Here is a 14,563-nt window from a genome sequence, read left to right on the forward strand (position 1 = left end):
CGACTATTTACCTGGACAATACGGCCCTCCGATTGCATCCGAAGTCAAAGCGCATTTAAGTGCATTTCGCATGCAGTCTGGCAATTCGTCTCTAATTTCAGTGCAGTGTGTTTCGCCTTCTCGTTTAAAGTAGTACAAGTAGTTAAGTTGTAGGATCTGCAAAAAATAAGTGGCCCGAAATGGTGAGTCGGAAATCTATATCAGGAACGAAGTGGAAATGTCAACAGGTAGTCTTTTAAATGAATTGGCGAATTTCTACTGCAGAACCATATAATATACATATTTTAAGGGACATTGAATTTTAGCGTTCTTCAATTAGAGATTCATAGATTGGAATCCCTAAAGAAATGTGTTGATTGCAAGTACTATTCGGCTTTCTGACCCAGCTTGGCTTGAATCTCGTTAAGTGTTTTTCCCTTCGTCTCGGGAATCAGGAAAAGTATGAATACAAAGGCGGCCACCGAAAATCCGAAGAAGATCGCAAAGCACGCTGTAGCTCCAATACTGTCGTTAAGAACCGGAAAGAGAAGGGTTACAATAAAAGCAAAACACCAATTGGTAGTCCCGGCTATCGACCCTGCCAGGGCCTTAACGTCCTCGGCGAAGAGCTCGGCCATCATTAACCAGGGGACAGGACCGAATCCCAGGGAGAACCCGATAATAAAAATGCAAACGGCCATTAGGGCCAGCCACCCGACTCCAGATTTCATCAACAAGCCAAAGTAAATGGCCATGATCAGGGTGCTGATACCCATCAAGAACGCGGAGACCATCAGAAGTATCTTGCGACCGATTTTCTCAATTACCAGGATCGAGACGATGGTGGCAATTGCCTGCACAATACCCACTATAATCGTGGATATTCGGGGCTCCAGTGTCGAACCTGCCTTCTCAAAGATGAATGTGGTATAGAAAATGATCGCATTGATGCCCGTCATCTGCTGAAACAGCATGAGACCGATGGAGAGAAACAGTCCCTTGAGGGTAACCTTGCGGCAGAGTAGTTTCCCAACGCTGGCCTTCTCCTTTTGGCCCTCGGCGCTCATTTCCTTCAGCTCACCGCCTACATCCGCATCCTTACCTCGCAGAAATTTCAGCGATTTCTCCGCCTTCTCGGGGCTTCCCTTTTGGGCCAAATAAACCGGAGATTCCGGCATCCAAATCAGCAATACGAAGAAGATTACGGGCAAGACGGCGCACGCAATGTTGAAGTAGAAGGCCTTCACAAAGCCTCCAACCACAAAGGCGTACAGAATGCCAAAGACGATGAGCAGCTGAAAGAAGCATCCCATGATGCCGCGGTACTGCACCTGGGCTATCTCAGTGACGTACATAGGACAAGCCACGCAGAACGCTCCTCCGCAGAATCCCACTATGAAGCGTCCGACCAGCAGCATTGCTATATGTTTCGCCAGGATGATCAGGAGCCATCCGATGAAGAATGGGGGCAGCAGGGCCAGCATTGTCGTCTTCCTCCCGATCTTGCTAATGAGCACGCCCACCGGAATGCACGAGAACGCTGCTCCCAGAGTCATCAGAGATCCCACCAGACCCCATTCCGTTTGTCCAGGGGTAAAGTCGTACGCGTCGGAGTTCTTGACTTCTTTCTCCACAGGTCCCGACCAGCCGATCACAGCGCCTAGGCAAAAGGCGCCTAACGCGCCGATGAAACCAACCATAAACTGAGCGGCGGCTCCCATTTTGAATTTTAATGGACGAAGAAAACAGTGATCGATTTATATTGTGGAAACTGAAAAAAAAAACTGAAGAAATGGCACTGAAACTATGTGTGTCTACAGTGTCTAAGCCTACCTAATAGTAATACTACGTTCTACTAAACTTAAGATATACAGAAAAGTCTTAGAAGATTCCTTTTATTGGCATTCTTATGGTATATTACATTTGTCAAGAAGTATGTAACAGGTAGAAGGATACAGGAAGTCTTGTAAATTTCTATCGATTTACGAAAAATCTTTTTGACACGACCAATCTAACACCCAGAACCACGCACACACTTTTGAAAGATTTTACAAGTTTTCCATTTAATTATTGTTTTTTTCTATTTAAAAGATTTTAAATGTTTTTCATTTAATTTTTGTTGTTTTCCATTTCTATCAAAATGCCAGAAAAATTTAAATATTTCTCCTTCCTACCAATAGATGAGTAATAGGTACCTGATAGTCGGGGTACTCACTATAGCATTCTCTCTTGCTCTTGTTTGTTTTTTACTACCGATAAGTCAAAATAAAATTTTAATTGGCTTGACGTTCGCTCTCTTTTATTTTGCTTTGGAGTATTGAGTCCTTTTTTTAAAATTTTTTTACAATTATCTGTAAGCATTTTGTTCAGTGTCTTACCGAACGAAGCTCGGCTGCAGCTGAAAGCTTTCTCTCCCCCCGGCCACGCCCCCGCCTTCCAGCTGCCACACGCGAGGACGAGGAGCAGGCGCTCGGAGAGCTTCGGGTGGCGTCGGTCCTCGCGGGTCCTGTATAAAGCATGGAAGCTCCAGAGACTGGCGACACTCTTGGTTCCGCCTTGGCTGAGCACAGAGGTGGGTACAGTGGCTACTGGCTGGCAGTGACGAGCGCTTCCTGTGTGGTGCTGGCGTAGGCGTGACGCCATGTTGTGAAAAGCGTCTGGCAGAAAGTGGAAAATTCGCAGGGAAAACTGCACTCGAGAGTCGCGAAAATAAACGGCATAGTTAAAACAATCCAAGTGAGTTGTGGAAAGTGCATACTTTTTGGCCAGTGTGTATGTGTGTGTGGCAGGGAAATTACGCAAATGTTGCACAGCATTTCCGTTACCATTGATTTCGCTGGTGGGCGTGTGTGTATATATGTATATGGATATATTTTTATGCGTGGGATGGCGAAGCGCAGCCAAAATAATTGCGTACAATTCATTTGCAACTCCCAGGATTCACTAATTGGACAATGGAGCTGATGAATTGTTTGTTGGCCTGTTGACAAAGTACCTCGGACATTTCCCTGAATATCTGATACATACACACGGTCGCAAAATCTTGGCTAACAAGTTGGCAACTGCCCCCAGGACAGGACATTTGCCTCGGTGGCCTTAAATATTTTAAGGCAAAAAGCTTTCCCGGCCCCTAATTAGCCGCTTCCTTTGCCGCCACAATGCGTTCACATTCACTTAGTCGCCGGCCCAAAGACCGATTCAATTTGTCCCAATTCCCGTAAAAGGATCTCTTTTCTAGCGCAAAATGTCCGGGAGCAGGACTCCTGGTATATGTAAGTGTATATATAGAGCAGTAGTATCCATGGTTGCTGCGACAAATTCAATTAGGACGCTAATTTAAATGCCCTGCTGGGTCGCATTTGTTCGGTCGGGAAATCTGATTGGCGAGAAGCAGAGCCATTTCACCAGAAACTCAATAAATTATTAGCACTGACTCCGTTTGATGTTGGAGACGTAAGACGACAGCGGCATCAATCAATATTAATCATACGCCCCGTGCACCACTTGAGCTGTGTGCAGTGATTCCCACTAACCCGTAGCTTTTAAAGGCTTTAGTTGCTTGAATTGATCATAATCGAATTGCCATAGATTTAAAACGACGTTTAGAAAGCAATGCATATTAATCATACGCCCTGTTAGCCACTCCTAGTGTAAATTGGGAGAAATTCTAGAACGAACGAATTCTTACTGCATAGCTTAGCAGAATGGTATCTTTTCTTACATAAGTTGCTCCAATTTCCCATTCAAATAAAATTGAATTCTCATAACATTTTTTAACTTTTTTAAGGAAAACTATAACTGAAATCATTGTAGGAGAAACTAAGAACATTAAAATGTTCGCATGGCCCAATGCGGCTTGTACTTCAGGCTACAATAACATTAGCCTTATATCTGAATTAAAAATAAGGTATACTATATATATAGTCCCGTTAAATTTCCTTCCACATTATAAGGGCCTCATAAGATGGCTTGTAGGAACTGCAACATCCCGATCAACAGGCATGTGGCTGGGAAACCCTTTACAATCGAGGGGAAATGGAATCTGCTTTATGCAGCTGCGTTTAATCAGGATTAGAGCGAAGGCACAGACACAAAAACATCAACAACTGGGGGACTGACTTTCTTAGACAAAAGCCAGCCAAGCAGCAATAATACAATGAAAGGAGACTGAGACGAGCGAACAGCTGCAGGCGAGACGCAAATAGGGTTCTTCACCAGCGCGGGAGTGGCCATAGAAGCGCAGGAAAAGCCAGGGAAAAGCGAATGAAAAGCGTCGGCTGCCTTGACATTTAATAGGGGGGAAATGAAAAGCAAACGTGGCCACCACAGGTACGAGCCAAGTGAGAAGAGCATGAGAAGAACTATGGAGAAGAGTGGTTGTGAGTAGTGGGTAGTGGGAGCCCTGGTGTGATTACCATATATTCTCCTTCCAAGCCATATATTCCGTCCGAGAAATGCGTAGCATACTTATGTGCGCCACCATGAAACTGAGCACAAGCGGAGGAGCGGATAAATAAGGACGGGATGAGCATTTCAATGGCAGTTGGCATCCGAGCAGCAATTCAAGTTTCCCATAATTGTCAGCTTGGCTTTTGTCAGCGACCAAGAATGTCGGAAGTCAGGCAGGAGAGTACAATAGCTCCTCGGATAAAGTTTTCCCCTATAATTTGCCAAGCACGCTGGATACTTGCAGGCACATTGGAATTTTATTGATTTATATTCCTTAGTCCTTTCAATATGCATGCTGCTGTGGGATTTGCTTCATTAGTCAGTCGGATGAAATGGGCAGATTATTCAAATACTTCGTGCGGCGTAAGCCCGGAATTTTCGGGTACCTGCTGCTCGTTTGCATAATTAAGCGGGGAAATATGGAATTTCACACGCCATCAAGTGGCCGCGAAAAGATGACACCCGATACACACTCACAAACACCGACAAAAACCCCCACTCTATGACACATACACATACATTCATGCACGGAAAGGACATCGCTTTAAAGTGCAAATGTAATTAAAAGTTTTTTACGCACCTTTCGAAAACGTGTCGGGCGTAAAATCCATTTTAATCGCGTACGTTCAACACCTAACTGGTTTTTCTAAGCCACGTTTTCCGATCGAAAATTTAAACAATTAGATGGAATCTTCAATACTAAGTTTTAAAGTTTTTAAATGACTTAACCTCAGAACCTTTCGAAAATGTCGTCTTGTTTTATAGCAATGTGTTAAAGACAAATATTTTATATATTGCATTATAAAAGTGTACCAGACTATAAAAAATCCTGAAAGAAAGTCCAAAGGATAATCATCGAAAGACGATAAGGTTATGACGTCCGAATAATATATATATTTTTTTGTAATATGTATTTTAAATTCTCTTTTCCAGATTTAGGAGCCCAATTTGGTGTCAGAGTGAAAGAAGGAAAGCAGCTAGCGAGGCAATGGCCAAACGATTTGTAGGCCCCAGTGGTGCCATGGTGGTGCTGCTGGCGGTGATGCAGTGCATCCTAGCGACACCGCAACGCACCGCCGCATTTTCGCTGCAGGCGGCCGTGGATGAACTGCATCGTCGGGAGGCGGCCAAGTATCCACTGAACGCGCCTCCGCAACCCGCTTTGGACGACTGGGAAGAAGGTGAGTGAGGGGGCTGGGCGAATCTGGCCGGGAAATTGGTTTTCCTCAGGGAAAAGCGCAGACCTTCACCTTTGCCGGCGTAAGTTAATCAAGCAATTCCCCATGAAATTTGAACTTTGATTAACGTTCAGGTTGTGGTGGAAATAGAGCGAACGCCAGGCAAGACCTTTAGAATGCTCTAACCTACGCGGTAGCTTATCAATATTAAATGCATACCCTGTACTTGTCGATTAAATTGCAGTGTGTGCTTGAACAAAACAAAAAGTGTGGAAAAAGTTGCTTAAAAATTGTTCGAAAACAGTATCATTTTTAAAGTATTTCTTAAATGAACTTTTAGATGTCTTAACATTTTTACAGAATTTAATGTCTTAAACCTAACTAAGATACGTACAAAAGTAAATATGTAGTAATTTCAGTAAAAAAAAAATGTGTTTAAAAATATTTATATTTTGATAGTTTTAAATACTGCTTGCTATTTGATGCGGCTTTAATAAGTAACATTTGTATTTGTACCCTAGCGCAAGATGTTTTTATAACTAAATCTAATTGGTAAAATATTTTAAATATTACTCAAAATTAGAATCAAATAATATTTGAATGTGCATAAAATTCTAAAAATTATACACTGCATCTACTGGTGATTTCTGTTCAGTGACGCACATTCCTCCATATGCCAATACATAAGAGTATAAGCCGAGATATTATTATTAGATTTGTGTGGCTGCTACTGAAGATGGGTCGTCAACTGCATGTGTAGATTATGAAACCACAAGTCGTGGCTGAAGTCTGAAAGTGATATCCATCACAGGCAGATGAAGGCAGAGTGGCGGAAAGTAGAAGTTGGGAAGCCGCATGCGGAGTGCACGTGCCTTGGATAGCCGATCCCCAAGCACAGATTTTCCGGATTTCCCCTCACAGTCACATGGACCGCTGTTACTTTTCCTCGTTTCCTTTTCTTTTCTCTTTTGGCCACTCCACCTCTTCACCAACCCCTCTTCACCACCCCCGCTCGCACAGATGGCGATTTATTTGGCAAGAATAGGAATCGGAATCGCCATCGAGTTAATAAGGCACTTGGCAAGTACTTAGAACGCGACGAGGACAACTACGGTCCGGATCACAACCTGGGATTGGGCTTGGGTCTGGGCATGGGGCTGGGACTCGATGACGGAGGCGACTTGGGCCCCAGCAATCCGTCCGATGAGAAGAGAAAGCGTTTTTCCTCGTTTCGGGAACGTGACGAGCAGTTCGGTAAGTCGGAACCACAGCACTGAACCACTGAAAATCACGCACCTCAAAATGGCTATTCACTATGAAGGTCCTTCACGTAGCACTGCACAATGCTAGTTTACTGTTTAATTTGTAATTGATTGGAAACATGTGAGCATGATAGCCCCAGCAAAAGAGAATTAAAGTTAAACTTTGTTGCCCCGATTTCATTAGAAAGATTCCTCACAGACCTAAATGATTTGTAGCACTCCATTGAACATATGAGATTGTATAATCATAAATATCAAGTTTTCATATAATAGTGAGGAAGCTATTTCATTTGATGGCAATAGTAGTTCATTGAAGTGCTTGTATATTGTAATTTACAGCTTAAATTGATGTGTTTCGTCTATAAATTCCAAAGCTCTCTGTAGTATGGCAGCATATTTTAAGAACCTTTTTTCCTTAAACATCCTGATTGAGGAGCGCACTAATGGACAAGTTTTAGCACCTTGCCCAAGTGGCTACTTTTGAATGCGAATCACCGAAAACAATTTATGGGTCTAATCCTTAAGTGCTATTATCCTGACCCAAACTGTGGACATCCATGAGCTTCTGCGAGCATGCGTCCACTTGAGGAGCCAGCGGAGTTCGGAGTGGATTGGGCCAACAATGGCCTGGCTGAAACCACTTAGCTCCGATTAACTTGTGAGTGCTGAGTGGGACGATGGATGTGGCTCTACTCCAGAGTCCCGATGATGAATGCAATCAGCTGGAAGCGGCTCAGGACCGACAGATCCTGCCTGTCTCCCTGTCATTTGATTTAATGGCCGGGCGACGCAGCAACTTGAGGCATGTCCTCCACACACACGGCCAGGATTTATCGACTGTCTTTATGCCATATTATGTTTTTGCCAAGGTCAAAGTTAAGTCATTTTTCATTGATCGGAAAAGCAAACGTCGAAAATCACGATATTTATCAAGTTTTTATGCTTTATTTTCATCCCACTTCTTTATTTAAATTAATTCGGATCTTAAGGTAATAAACACATAAATATTGGAATCTTTATAGCTTTTTTAATATGTAGCCACATGTCAGTGTGGCTAAACATAAAATAACCTGGTGGTAAGAAGGCATGGTTATTTTATAAATCATAATAAACAAATAAATCAAAGCATACAAGTTTATGTTAATTCACACATTCAGTAAACTCGAGGACCAAATTAAAATCCCAAATTTCTTTTCCAATTATTTTTCAGATGGACCCGCACCTTCGGCTTTCCGTGAGCGTGAAATCCAACCTCTGAACGCAGAGCCCGCACACAATGAGCTGACGGAGCAGTTTCTGCGCGAGATCGAAGAGGCCAGGGATCGGGATGCAGTGCGTCAATGGTGGCGCCACCTGGATCAGGCGAAAACCCAACAGGACCCGGAACAGGATGTCGAGCAGTTCGAGCAGAAGAAGCGGATGCGAGTGCCCCCTTACTACTTGCTAATGCAAAAGAAGCGCTCCTATCCGGTTCTTCCATGGTTGCCGTATAATGGCGACAAGAGGAAGCGCTTCCCGGTGGCCAAGAGGAGCACCAGCAACTCCAATCCGGAATCTCCGTTGGCCAGAACCGATGAGCGAGTGGCCCAGGAGCTGAGCGAGCTGTTCGGCAAGCCCGGAGAACCCCAATCACATCCCGAGGAGAAACGAAAGCGGTCGGCGGATGAGCAGCCAAGGGTGACGACCAAACTTCCCGAATCCCCGCCAGCCACCGCCACCGCATTGGGGGATATGCGTCTGGAGATCAACTTTCAGCGCGTGAACATCACACCCAAGGAGACGCCCACATCCGCTCCAGCGGGCGCCGGTGAAATGGTTCAGCATGGCGGCCACGCCGGTCATCATGGTGGCCACGTGCCTGGAATGTCGCCCGAGTATCGCCATCGCAAACGAAGTGATCACGCGCATGACGAGAACGCCGAGGATCCGGAGGCTGACGAGCATGATGAGGAGGGTGAGGAGAGCTCCGATGAGGATGACCACGACGAGTTTGACGAGGAGGATGGGGAAGCTGACCTGGAGGCTGAGGAAGCCGAGGAGCGACGGCGCAAGAAGAAACGAGCTGCAGCTAGTCTATCTGGAAATGGCGGGAGCCCTAAACACCTCCATGCTCCCACTGTGGGTCACCTGATGCTCCGGGCAAAGAAGTCCATAGATTGGTCGCAATACTTCGGACTCGATCGCAAGAAGAAGTCCTTCCAGAAAAAAGAGTGAGTTTTGCGGGGAGATTACTTTCTAAAGCATTTCTTATGGCCTACACAAATTGCATCCCAACCAGAACCCTAAAGAAACGCAGTGAAACGGATAGCAGCACCAACAATGATGAAGAAAATGACGATGACAGCTCCGAGGCGGAGAAAAAGAAGCGTGACTTCGATGCCGAGAAACTGGACAGCATGGACAAGAAGCTACAGTCCATCGAGGACTTCATCATCGACGAGACTATCAAGTATACAGGAGCCCACGAGGGCCTCAACAGCAAGGACGACATCCGCAGAATCAAGGACCATGTCCTCTCCCGCCTGGCAACCGCTTACAGTCTGGAGAAAATGCGCAGGGCTCTAGATAAGCTGAGGCGATCAGTGGACAACGAGAGTCACCTCATGCGCAATACCATCGAGCCGGAATCCGAGGAGAACGCGTTGGACTCCAATTACTGGCTTTCCAAAAAGTCGGTGAAGAAGGAGCAGGCGGATCAACTAGCTGAGTGAGTAGAGGGCTTCCATCTTCAATATTTCGGTGTGCATATCTGGCATAACCCCCAGAGACTCGAAACCACCCAAGGACATGGAAAAGAAGAAGCGCAGTGGCTACTTGCGCTATCCGGAGCAGCCAAATACCATGGAGGAGGCCCTCAGCCTGGGCAGTGCCCCCTACGAGACCCTTAACGACGCCTACCTGGGCAACAAGAACTACATAGTGGGTTCCAACCAGTGCCCCATCATCGAGTCCATGGCGGAGCGCTGTCGGGGCGTCGATCTCATCTCCGGGGACATTAACCAGGAGCTCCTGCCCCTCTGCGGCGTTCACCAGATATGCTATCTATGTGTAAGTGGTGTACCAGCTGGTGTACCTGTTTCTTACTTGAAGTATTTTGCTAGACAGGATCCTTTGTTTAGAAGCAAACTTCTTCAAGTGTAGTTTGCAAAAAAAAAAGCCTAAACCTATTTGTGTTTTCAGGGTGCCTCGCAGGTGGCCTGCGACTATCAGTACTTGGCAGAGGCGGACGGCGTTTGCGGCGACAGCAATGAGTGCCAGTCGGCGGCCCGCTCCATCCTGATGATCCTGCGGGGATCCCATGGCCGGCAGCTGGGTCCTCGGGAGTGCTTGAAGAACCCCTGCTTGTACAGGGCCATGCGGGAGATCGGGCTTTAAGCGGACTGTTCCGGATTGTTGCCCAGTGTTTTCCTAACGTCTTTTCGTGTGCGTTTTAAAAAAGAAAAGCCTAAATCGAAAATGATAATGAAAAACCCGTAATGCAACGCAGAGAGAGAAGATTACAGTATGAGCCCAAAAACCAAAAAAAAAAACAATATAAAAACCTTGCTGAACTGGCAAAAATCAAACGATTGATTCAAAACCAAATAGTCGTCGCATACAAAGACATAATATTTTGATGGATTTTCCTGTCCGCCTCGCGAGGCGGCAGCAGCCAACTAGAGTTTACCAGATACCTAAAGAGATGCATATAGATATATATACAATTTGGATTTAGTTAATCGCAGTAGACGCCCGATGCGGCCCGATTTATTTGGTTTAAGTGTTCAGCGTAAAATGGAATTTTTCGAAACATATTTGCACGTTTTATGGGTGTTTAAGTGTACAAACGTGATCATAGACGAAACATACATATGCGTAACCAATACATACAAGTATCTAATCCACAAACTGCTTTTTAAGTAACTCAACTGGCTTGACATTCTAAGGAATATGAAAGGCAGAGCTCACATTGGCAGCTAGTCCTCCGCAGTCACCGCCAGAATTCTTCAATTCGCTTTTGACTTGGATGTGTGCACATACACCACACACCACACACTACACACCATACATACTACATGGCACATACACTTTGCAAATACCATATATAACGATTTTAGCCTACACCGGGAAAAACTATGTATCTTTGCGAACGCCACTTGCAAAGCAACTAACTATCTGAGACTTCTCTCTCCGCATTACTTGTCTACAGATGAACATATACATTAATGTGTTTCAACGTGCTTACAATAAATGGACATAACTAAGACAAATATTTGAAGCTCTAACAAATCTATAGATGTGATTATTAATATATACAAGGAGTTTAATAAATGTGTAAATCTTTTAGGGCCAGCATATACCAATCTGAACAACAGCAAGACGTTTGGTTGCGAAATCAAAATATTATTAATGTATTTACATAAACGAACAAATATATATTTAAAATTGATGTATATGCTACAGTTTGAAAAACAAAACAAAACAAAATCCGTATTTGAAAATATTTATTGCTATACAGTTATCATAAATGTCGAATATAAATATATCGGGAATATCCCAAAACCTGTGTGTTGTCAAGTTATTGGGCTGCTCGGAGTTGTCTGTCATATTTGTTACTCTCAAAATCATGAGCATCAAGGCTTTCCCTGCCTCTCCCACATAATGGATTCTTCTTGGAAGTTCTTCGTTCCTAAAGAGCGAAAACATCTCCATAGTCAGACTGAAAAACGCATTTCCTTTCCTATTTACCGTCGCCCAGGACTGATAAAGAGATCTATTGCATCTGCTTTCACTGCCAGACCACAAGAAAACTGCAAAAAAGATATGGAAGACTAGGGAAGATCTTGTTCACATTCGCCTTTCATAACGTTTCAATAAAAGATAAAAATATATGTATAAAAATATATGTTATGGCTTAGATTTGAATTTAAATTAAAGTGCTGCCTGGACTGGTTTGAGTCCCCGCTACCCACTTGATTTAGTCAATGCTACCCATTGTTTTAAATAATGCTCTCCACGTTCAGTGTCGATAGCAATGTCGAATAATCATCGACATTTGTACCAGCTCTAGCAGCCACTCTGAAAACAACCTTACGCGTAATAAATATTTTCGTAAATTTATTAAGCGGAAAAAAAAACAAAAATTCAAAAGATTAGGTGCCCGATAAAACCGGTGATTAGGCAGTGGCAAAACAGAAGTCAGCGAACACAAAAGTACAGATTGTGTCAAATTCAAATCAAATTCTGCAAACAAAGTTCCCACCCACTGGTGAGTAAGAAGAAGAGCGAGTTATTCGCATGACTCATCGCGAAACGAGTTTTTATCAGATTGTGTTTATACCGTTTTCCTCTCTTTTATTTAATCCGAACCAGCTTGACGTCATTGCTTGAGCAAACATGAAAACCCCCGTTTCCGCTGCTGCGAATTTAAGTAACCCAAATGCTGGCAGTTCCGGAGCAGCTGCCATTCAGATCGTACCCAAAACCGAGCCCGTTGGAGAAGAAGGCCCCATGTCGCTGGACTTCCAATCGCCGAACCTGAGCACATCCACCCCTAATCCTAACAAGCGTCCCGGATCCCTGGATTTGAACAGCAAGGGTGCCAAGAACAAGCGCATCTTCGCCCCACTGGTCATCAACTCACCGGATCTGCAGGCCAAGACGGTCAATACACCCGATTTGGAGAAGATCCTGCTGTCCAACAATCTCATACAGACACCGCAACCGGGCAAAGTTTTCCCCACCAAGGCGGGACCCGTTACCGTGGAACAGGAGGACTTCGGCAGGGGATTCGAGGAGGCCCTAAAGAATCTGCACACCAACTCGCAGGCCTTTCCGGCTGTCAACTCCACCGCCAATAACACAACTGGGACAGCCATGACGGCGGTGAACAATGGCATCAGCGGAGGAACCTTTACCTACGGCGTGTCCGAAGGCTTTTCGGTGATCAAGGACGAGCCCGTCAATCAAGCCGGCTCGCCCACCGTTAGTCCCATCGACATGGAAACGCAGGAGAAGATTAAGCTGGAGCGCAAGAGGCAACGCAACCGCGTGGCCGCCTCCAAGTGCCGCAAGCGTAAGCTGGAGCGCATCTCAAAACTGGAGGATCGCGTGAAAGTACTTAAAGGCGAGAACGTTGACCTGGCGAGCATCGTGAAAAACCTCAAGGACCATGTGGCGCAGCTGAAGCAGCAAGTAATCGAGCACATTGCCGCGGGCTGCACAGTGCCGCCAAACTCAACAGATCAATAACATTTAGAGTTGTCAACCGGAGAGGAGGACGTTGCACTGGAAACTGAAACCACCTCGTCGAGTCGTGAGGTTCCTGAGCAGTCAATGCCTCTGGAATTTTTTTCAAGTACTAGCTCCTGTGCCTTGGAGCTGGAGGTCTCGGCCTCCCAGGATATTTCCATAACTAACAGCGATCTCCTGGAGGAGGATAGCGAAAATGAACGGCCTCTGATGCTCTACATCCTCGCGGATGATGCAACCTGAGGGTTTGTGCCTTTCTTTGGTTTTAGCTGCAATATCTGAAATGCTTCTTAAGTGTTTTGTTTACTTAGATATTAATATAGGTTACTGTTAATAAAGTATTATCTGTGTTGAACGTAAGATAATATGTAATGTAATTTAAAAATATACGTATATTTTCTGCACTTGATATATACATAAAAAAATTAATTCTACGCTTAAAACTAATTTATTCATCATCCTCCTCCTCGTCATCATCGTCGTCGTTGTCATCCATGGCCTCTGCCTCCTCTTCCATTGCGCTATCAGCCTGTTCCTCGTCGTTCAAATCATCCTCGACATGCAGCTGAAAGCCCTCGCCTTTGGTCCAAGAGCACTTCATGGTCAGCCGGAATTTGGCCATGGGCTTGCCCACTAGCTTGAGGATTCTCGCCTGCTCGGGTGTTAGTACTTTACCCTCCTCGCAAACCGTGTAGTCACTGTACAGAGTAACGATACCCTTCTCCAGTTTAGTGGGCAGACCCAGGGAACGCAGATGCGGCTCCATTGAGTGGGCGAAGTCCTCCAGGGGACCAGCTGGCAGGGTAACCGTTTCTGTGGCCACAAAGCCACTGCGTGCGTATTCTACAGCCCAGTAGTTTTCGGCCCATTCGAGGACTTCCTCCTTGGATTTGTCAGTGAAAAGAAGTCCCACCTGGCCAGTTAATCGCTTGGACAGCTAATAGACATTGGCGATGATTGTGATATATTTTAAATCTACTTAATCCCAATTACCTTGTGCAACTCCGGCTCCACTTCCTCGCTTTTCTTGCGACCCAAGCCAATCTGCATAACTCGATTCTTGCCAAAGATAAAACGCGAATTCTTCTTCCACTCCTGTCGCAGATCCTTCAGCAAGCTATTCCTCATGTTCTGAACTTGAAAAACGAATATATTCGGGTATTTGCCCACGCAGAAGCGAATGTCGTCCACAATGCGCTGCTTCCAAGCCAGACCCTTTCGGTCGGTTTTGGTCAGGGAAACTATAGGAAGAAGATTAGCACACATTATAAGCAAAAATCGAAATTATTACAATCCAAACTCTCACCTTTCTTATCACGTTTGGAGCGCGGCATGTCTGTATCCTTTAAAATGCAACGTTTTCTTAACCGAAACCAAGAATATTTCCCACGGAACGTAAACACGTGCGGTCTTCTAGAGACGCTAAATGTGCCTACCCAACAATCGATAGCTCTAGCGTGTATC

The 14,563-nt window shown here is 45.0% G+C and overlaps 4 protein-coding genes across 7 annotated transcripts; 2 read left to right on the top strand and 2 right to left on the bottom strand.

Annotated features, from left to right (window-relative positions):
• The first annotated feature begins 53 nt into the window (after positions 1–53).
• LOC6528866 (histone acetyltransferase KAT6A) lies at positions 54–11,410 on the top strand. Of its 4 annotated transcripts, none has more exons than XM_015198598.3 (7): positions 54–182; positions 5,362–5,609; positions 6,627–6,860; positions 8,079–9,078; positions 9,147–9,575; positions 9,634–9,916; positions 10,049–11,410. In XM_015198598.3, the coding sequence occupies exons 2-7, from the start codon at positions 5,417–5,419 to the stop codon at positions 10,241–10,243; spliced, it is 2,334 nt and encodes a 777-aa protein (XP_015054084.1). In that variant the 5' UTR covers positions 54–182; positions 5,362–5,416; the 3' UTR covers positions 10,244–11,410. The 4 variants fall into 4 exon arrangements, with proteins under 4 accessions (XP_015054084.1, XP_039227569.1, XP_002089898.1 ...); XM_039371635.2 differs by lacking the exon at positions 54–182 and adding an exon at positions 2,423–2,551; XM_002089862.4 differs by lacking the exon at positions 54–182 and adding an exon at positions 2,520–2,715.
• LOC6528865 (facilitated trehalose transporter Tret1) lies at positions 234–1,825 on the bottom strand. The gene has a single exon (XM_002089861.4). The coding sequence runs from the start codon at positions 1,698–1,700 to the stop codon at positions 366–368; it is 1,335 nt and encodes a 444-aa protein (XP_002089897.1). The 5' UTR covers positions 1,701–1,825; the 3' UTR covers positions 234–365.
• Positions 11,411–11,895: 485 nt separating the features above from the next.
• On the top strand, positions 11,896–13,508 carry LOC6528867 (transcription factor AP-1). Its single transcript, XM_002089863.4, is given in 2 exon segments — positions 11,896–12,116; positions 12,221–13,508. A coding segment is annotated over 1 exon segment (1,098 nt). The 5' UTR covers positions 11,896–12,116; positions 12,221–12,244; the 3' UTR covers positions 13,343–13,508.
• LOC6528868 (mRNA turnover protein 4 homolog) lies at positions 13,446–14,561 on the bottom strand. The gene is made up of 3 exons (XM_002089864.3): positions 14,406–14,561; positions 14,093–14,340; positions 13,446–14,036 (listed from the first exon to the last, which is right to left on the bottom strand). The coding sequence occupies exons 1-3, from the start codon at positions 14,431–14,433 to the stop codon at positions 13,548–13,550; spliced, it is 765 nt and encodes a 254-aa protein (XP_002089900.1). The 5' UTR covers positions 14,434–14,561; the 3' UTR covers positions 13,446–13,547.
• Between the last annotated feature and the right edge of the window lie 2 nt (positions 14,562–14,563).

Source organism: Drosophila yakuba, chromosome 2L (genome assembly GCF_016746365.2).
Source record: "Drosophila yakuba strain Tai18E2 chromosome 2L, Prin_Dyak_Tai18E2_2.1, whole genome shotgun sequence".
In the NCBI taxonomy this organism is placed as follows: domain Eukaryota; kingdom Metazoa; phylum Arthropoda; class Insecta; order Diptera; family Drosophilidae; genus Drosophila; species Drosophila yakuba.

What these genes read in the sequence shown, in the direction of transcription:
- LOC6528865 (XM_002089861.4), bottom strand. Translation starts at nt 1,700, where the DNA reads ATGGGAGCCGCCGCTCAGTTTATGGTTGGTTTCATCGGCGCGTTAGGC.
- LOC6528866 (XM_015198598.3), top strand. Translation starts at nt 5,417, where the DNA reads ATGGCCAAACGATTTGTAGGCCCCAGTGGTGCCATGGTGGTGCTGCTG. An exon ending in GGAACGTGACGAGCAGTTCG is followed by an intron (nt 6,861 to 8,078) that starts GTAAGTCGGAAC and finishes ATTATTTTTCAG; the next exon opens with ATGGACCCGCACCTTCGGCT. An exon ending in CAGGCGGATCAACTAGCTGA is followed by an intron (nt 9,576 to 9,633) that starts GTGAGTAGAGGG and finishes CATAACCCCCAG; the next exon opens with AGACTCGAAACCACCCAAGG.
- LOC6528868 (XM_002089864.3), bottom strand. Translation starts at nt 14,433, where the DNA reads ATGCCGCGCTCCAAACGTGATAAGAAAG. An exon ending in CTCCAAACGTGATAAGAAAG is followed by an intron (nt 14,341 to 14,405) that starts GTGAGAGTTTGG and finishes TTCTTCCTATAG; the next exon opens with TTTCCCTGACCAAAACCGAC. An exon ending in TGGAGCCGGAGTTGCACAAG is followed by an intron (nt 14,037 to 14,092) that starts GTAATTGGGATT and finishes AATGTCTATTAG; the next exon opens with CTGTCCAAGCGATTAACTGG.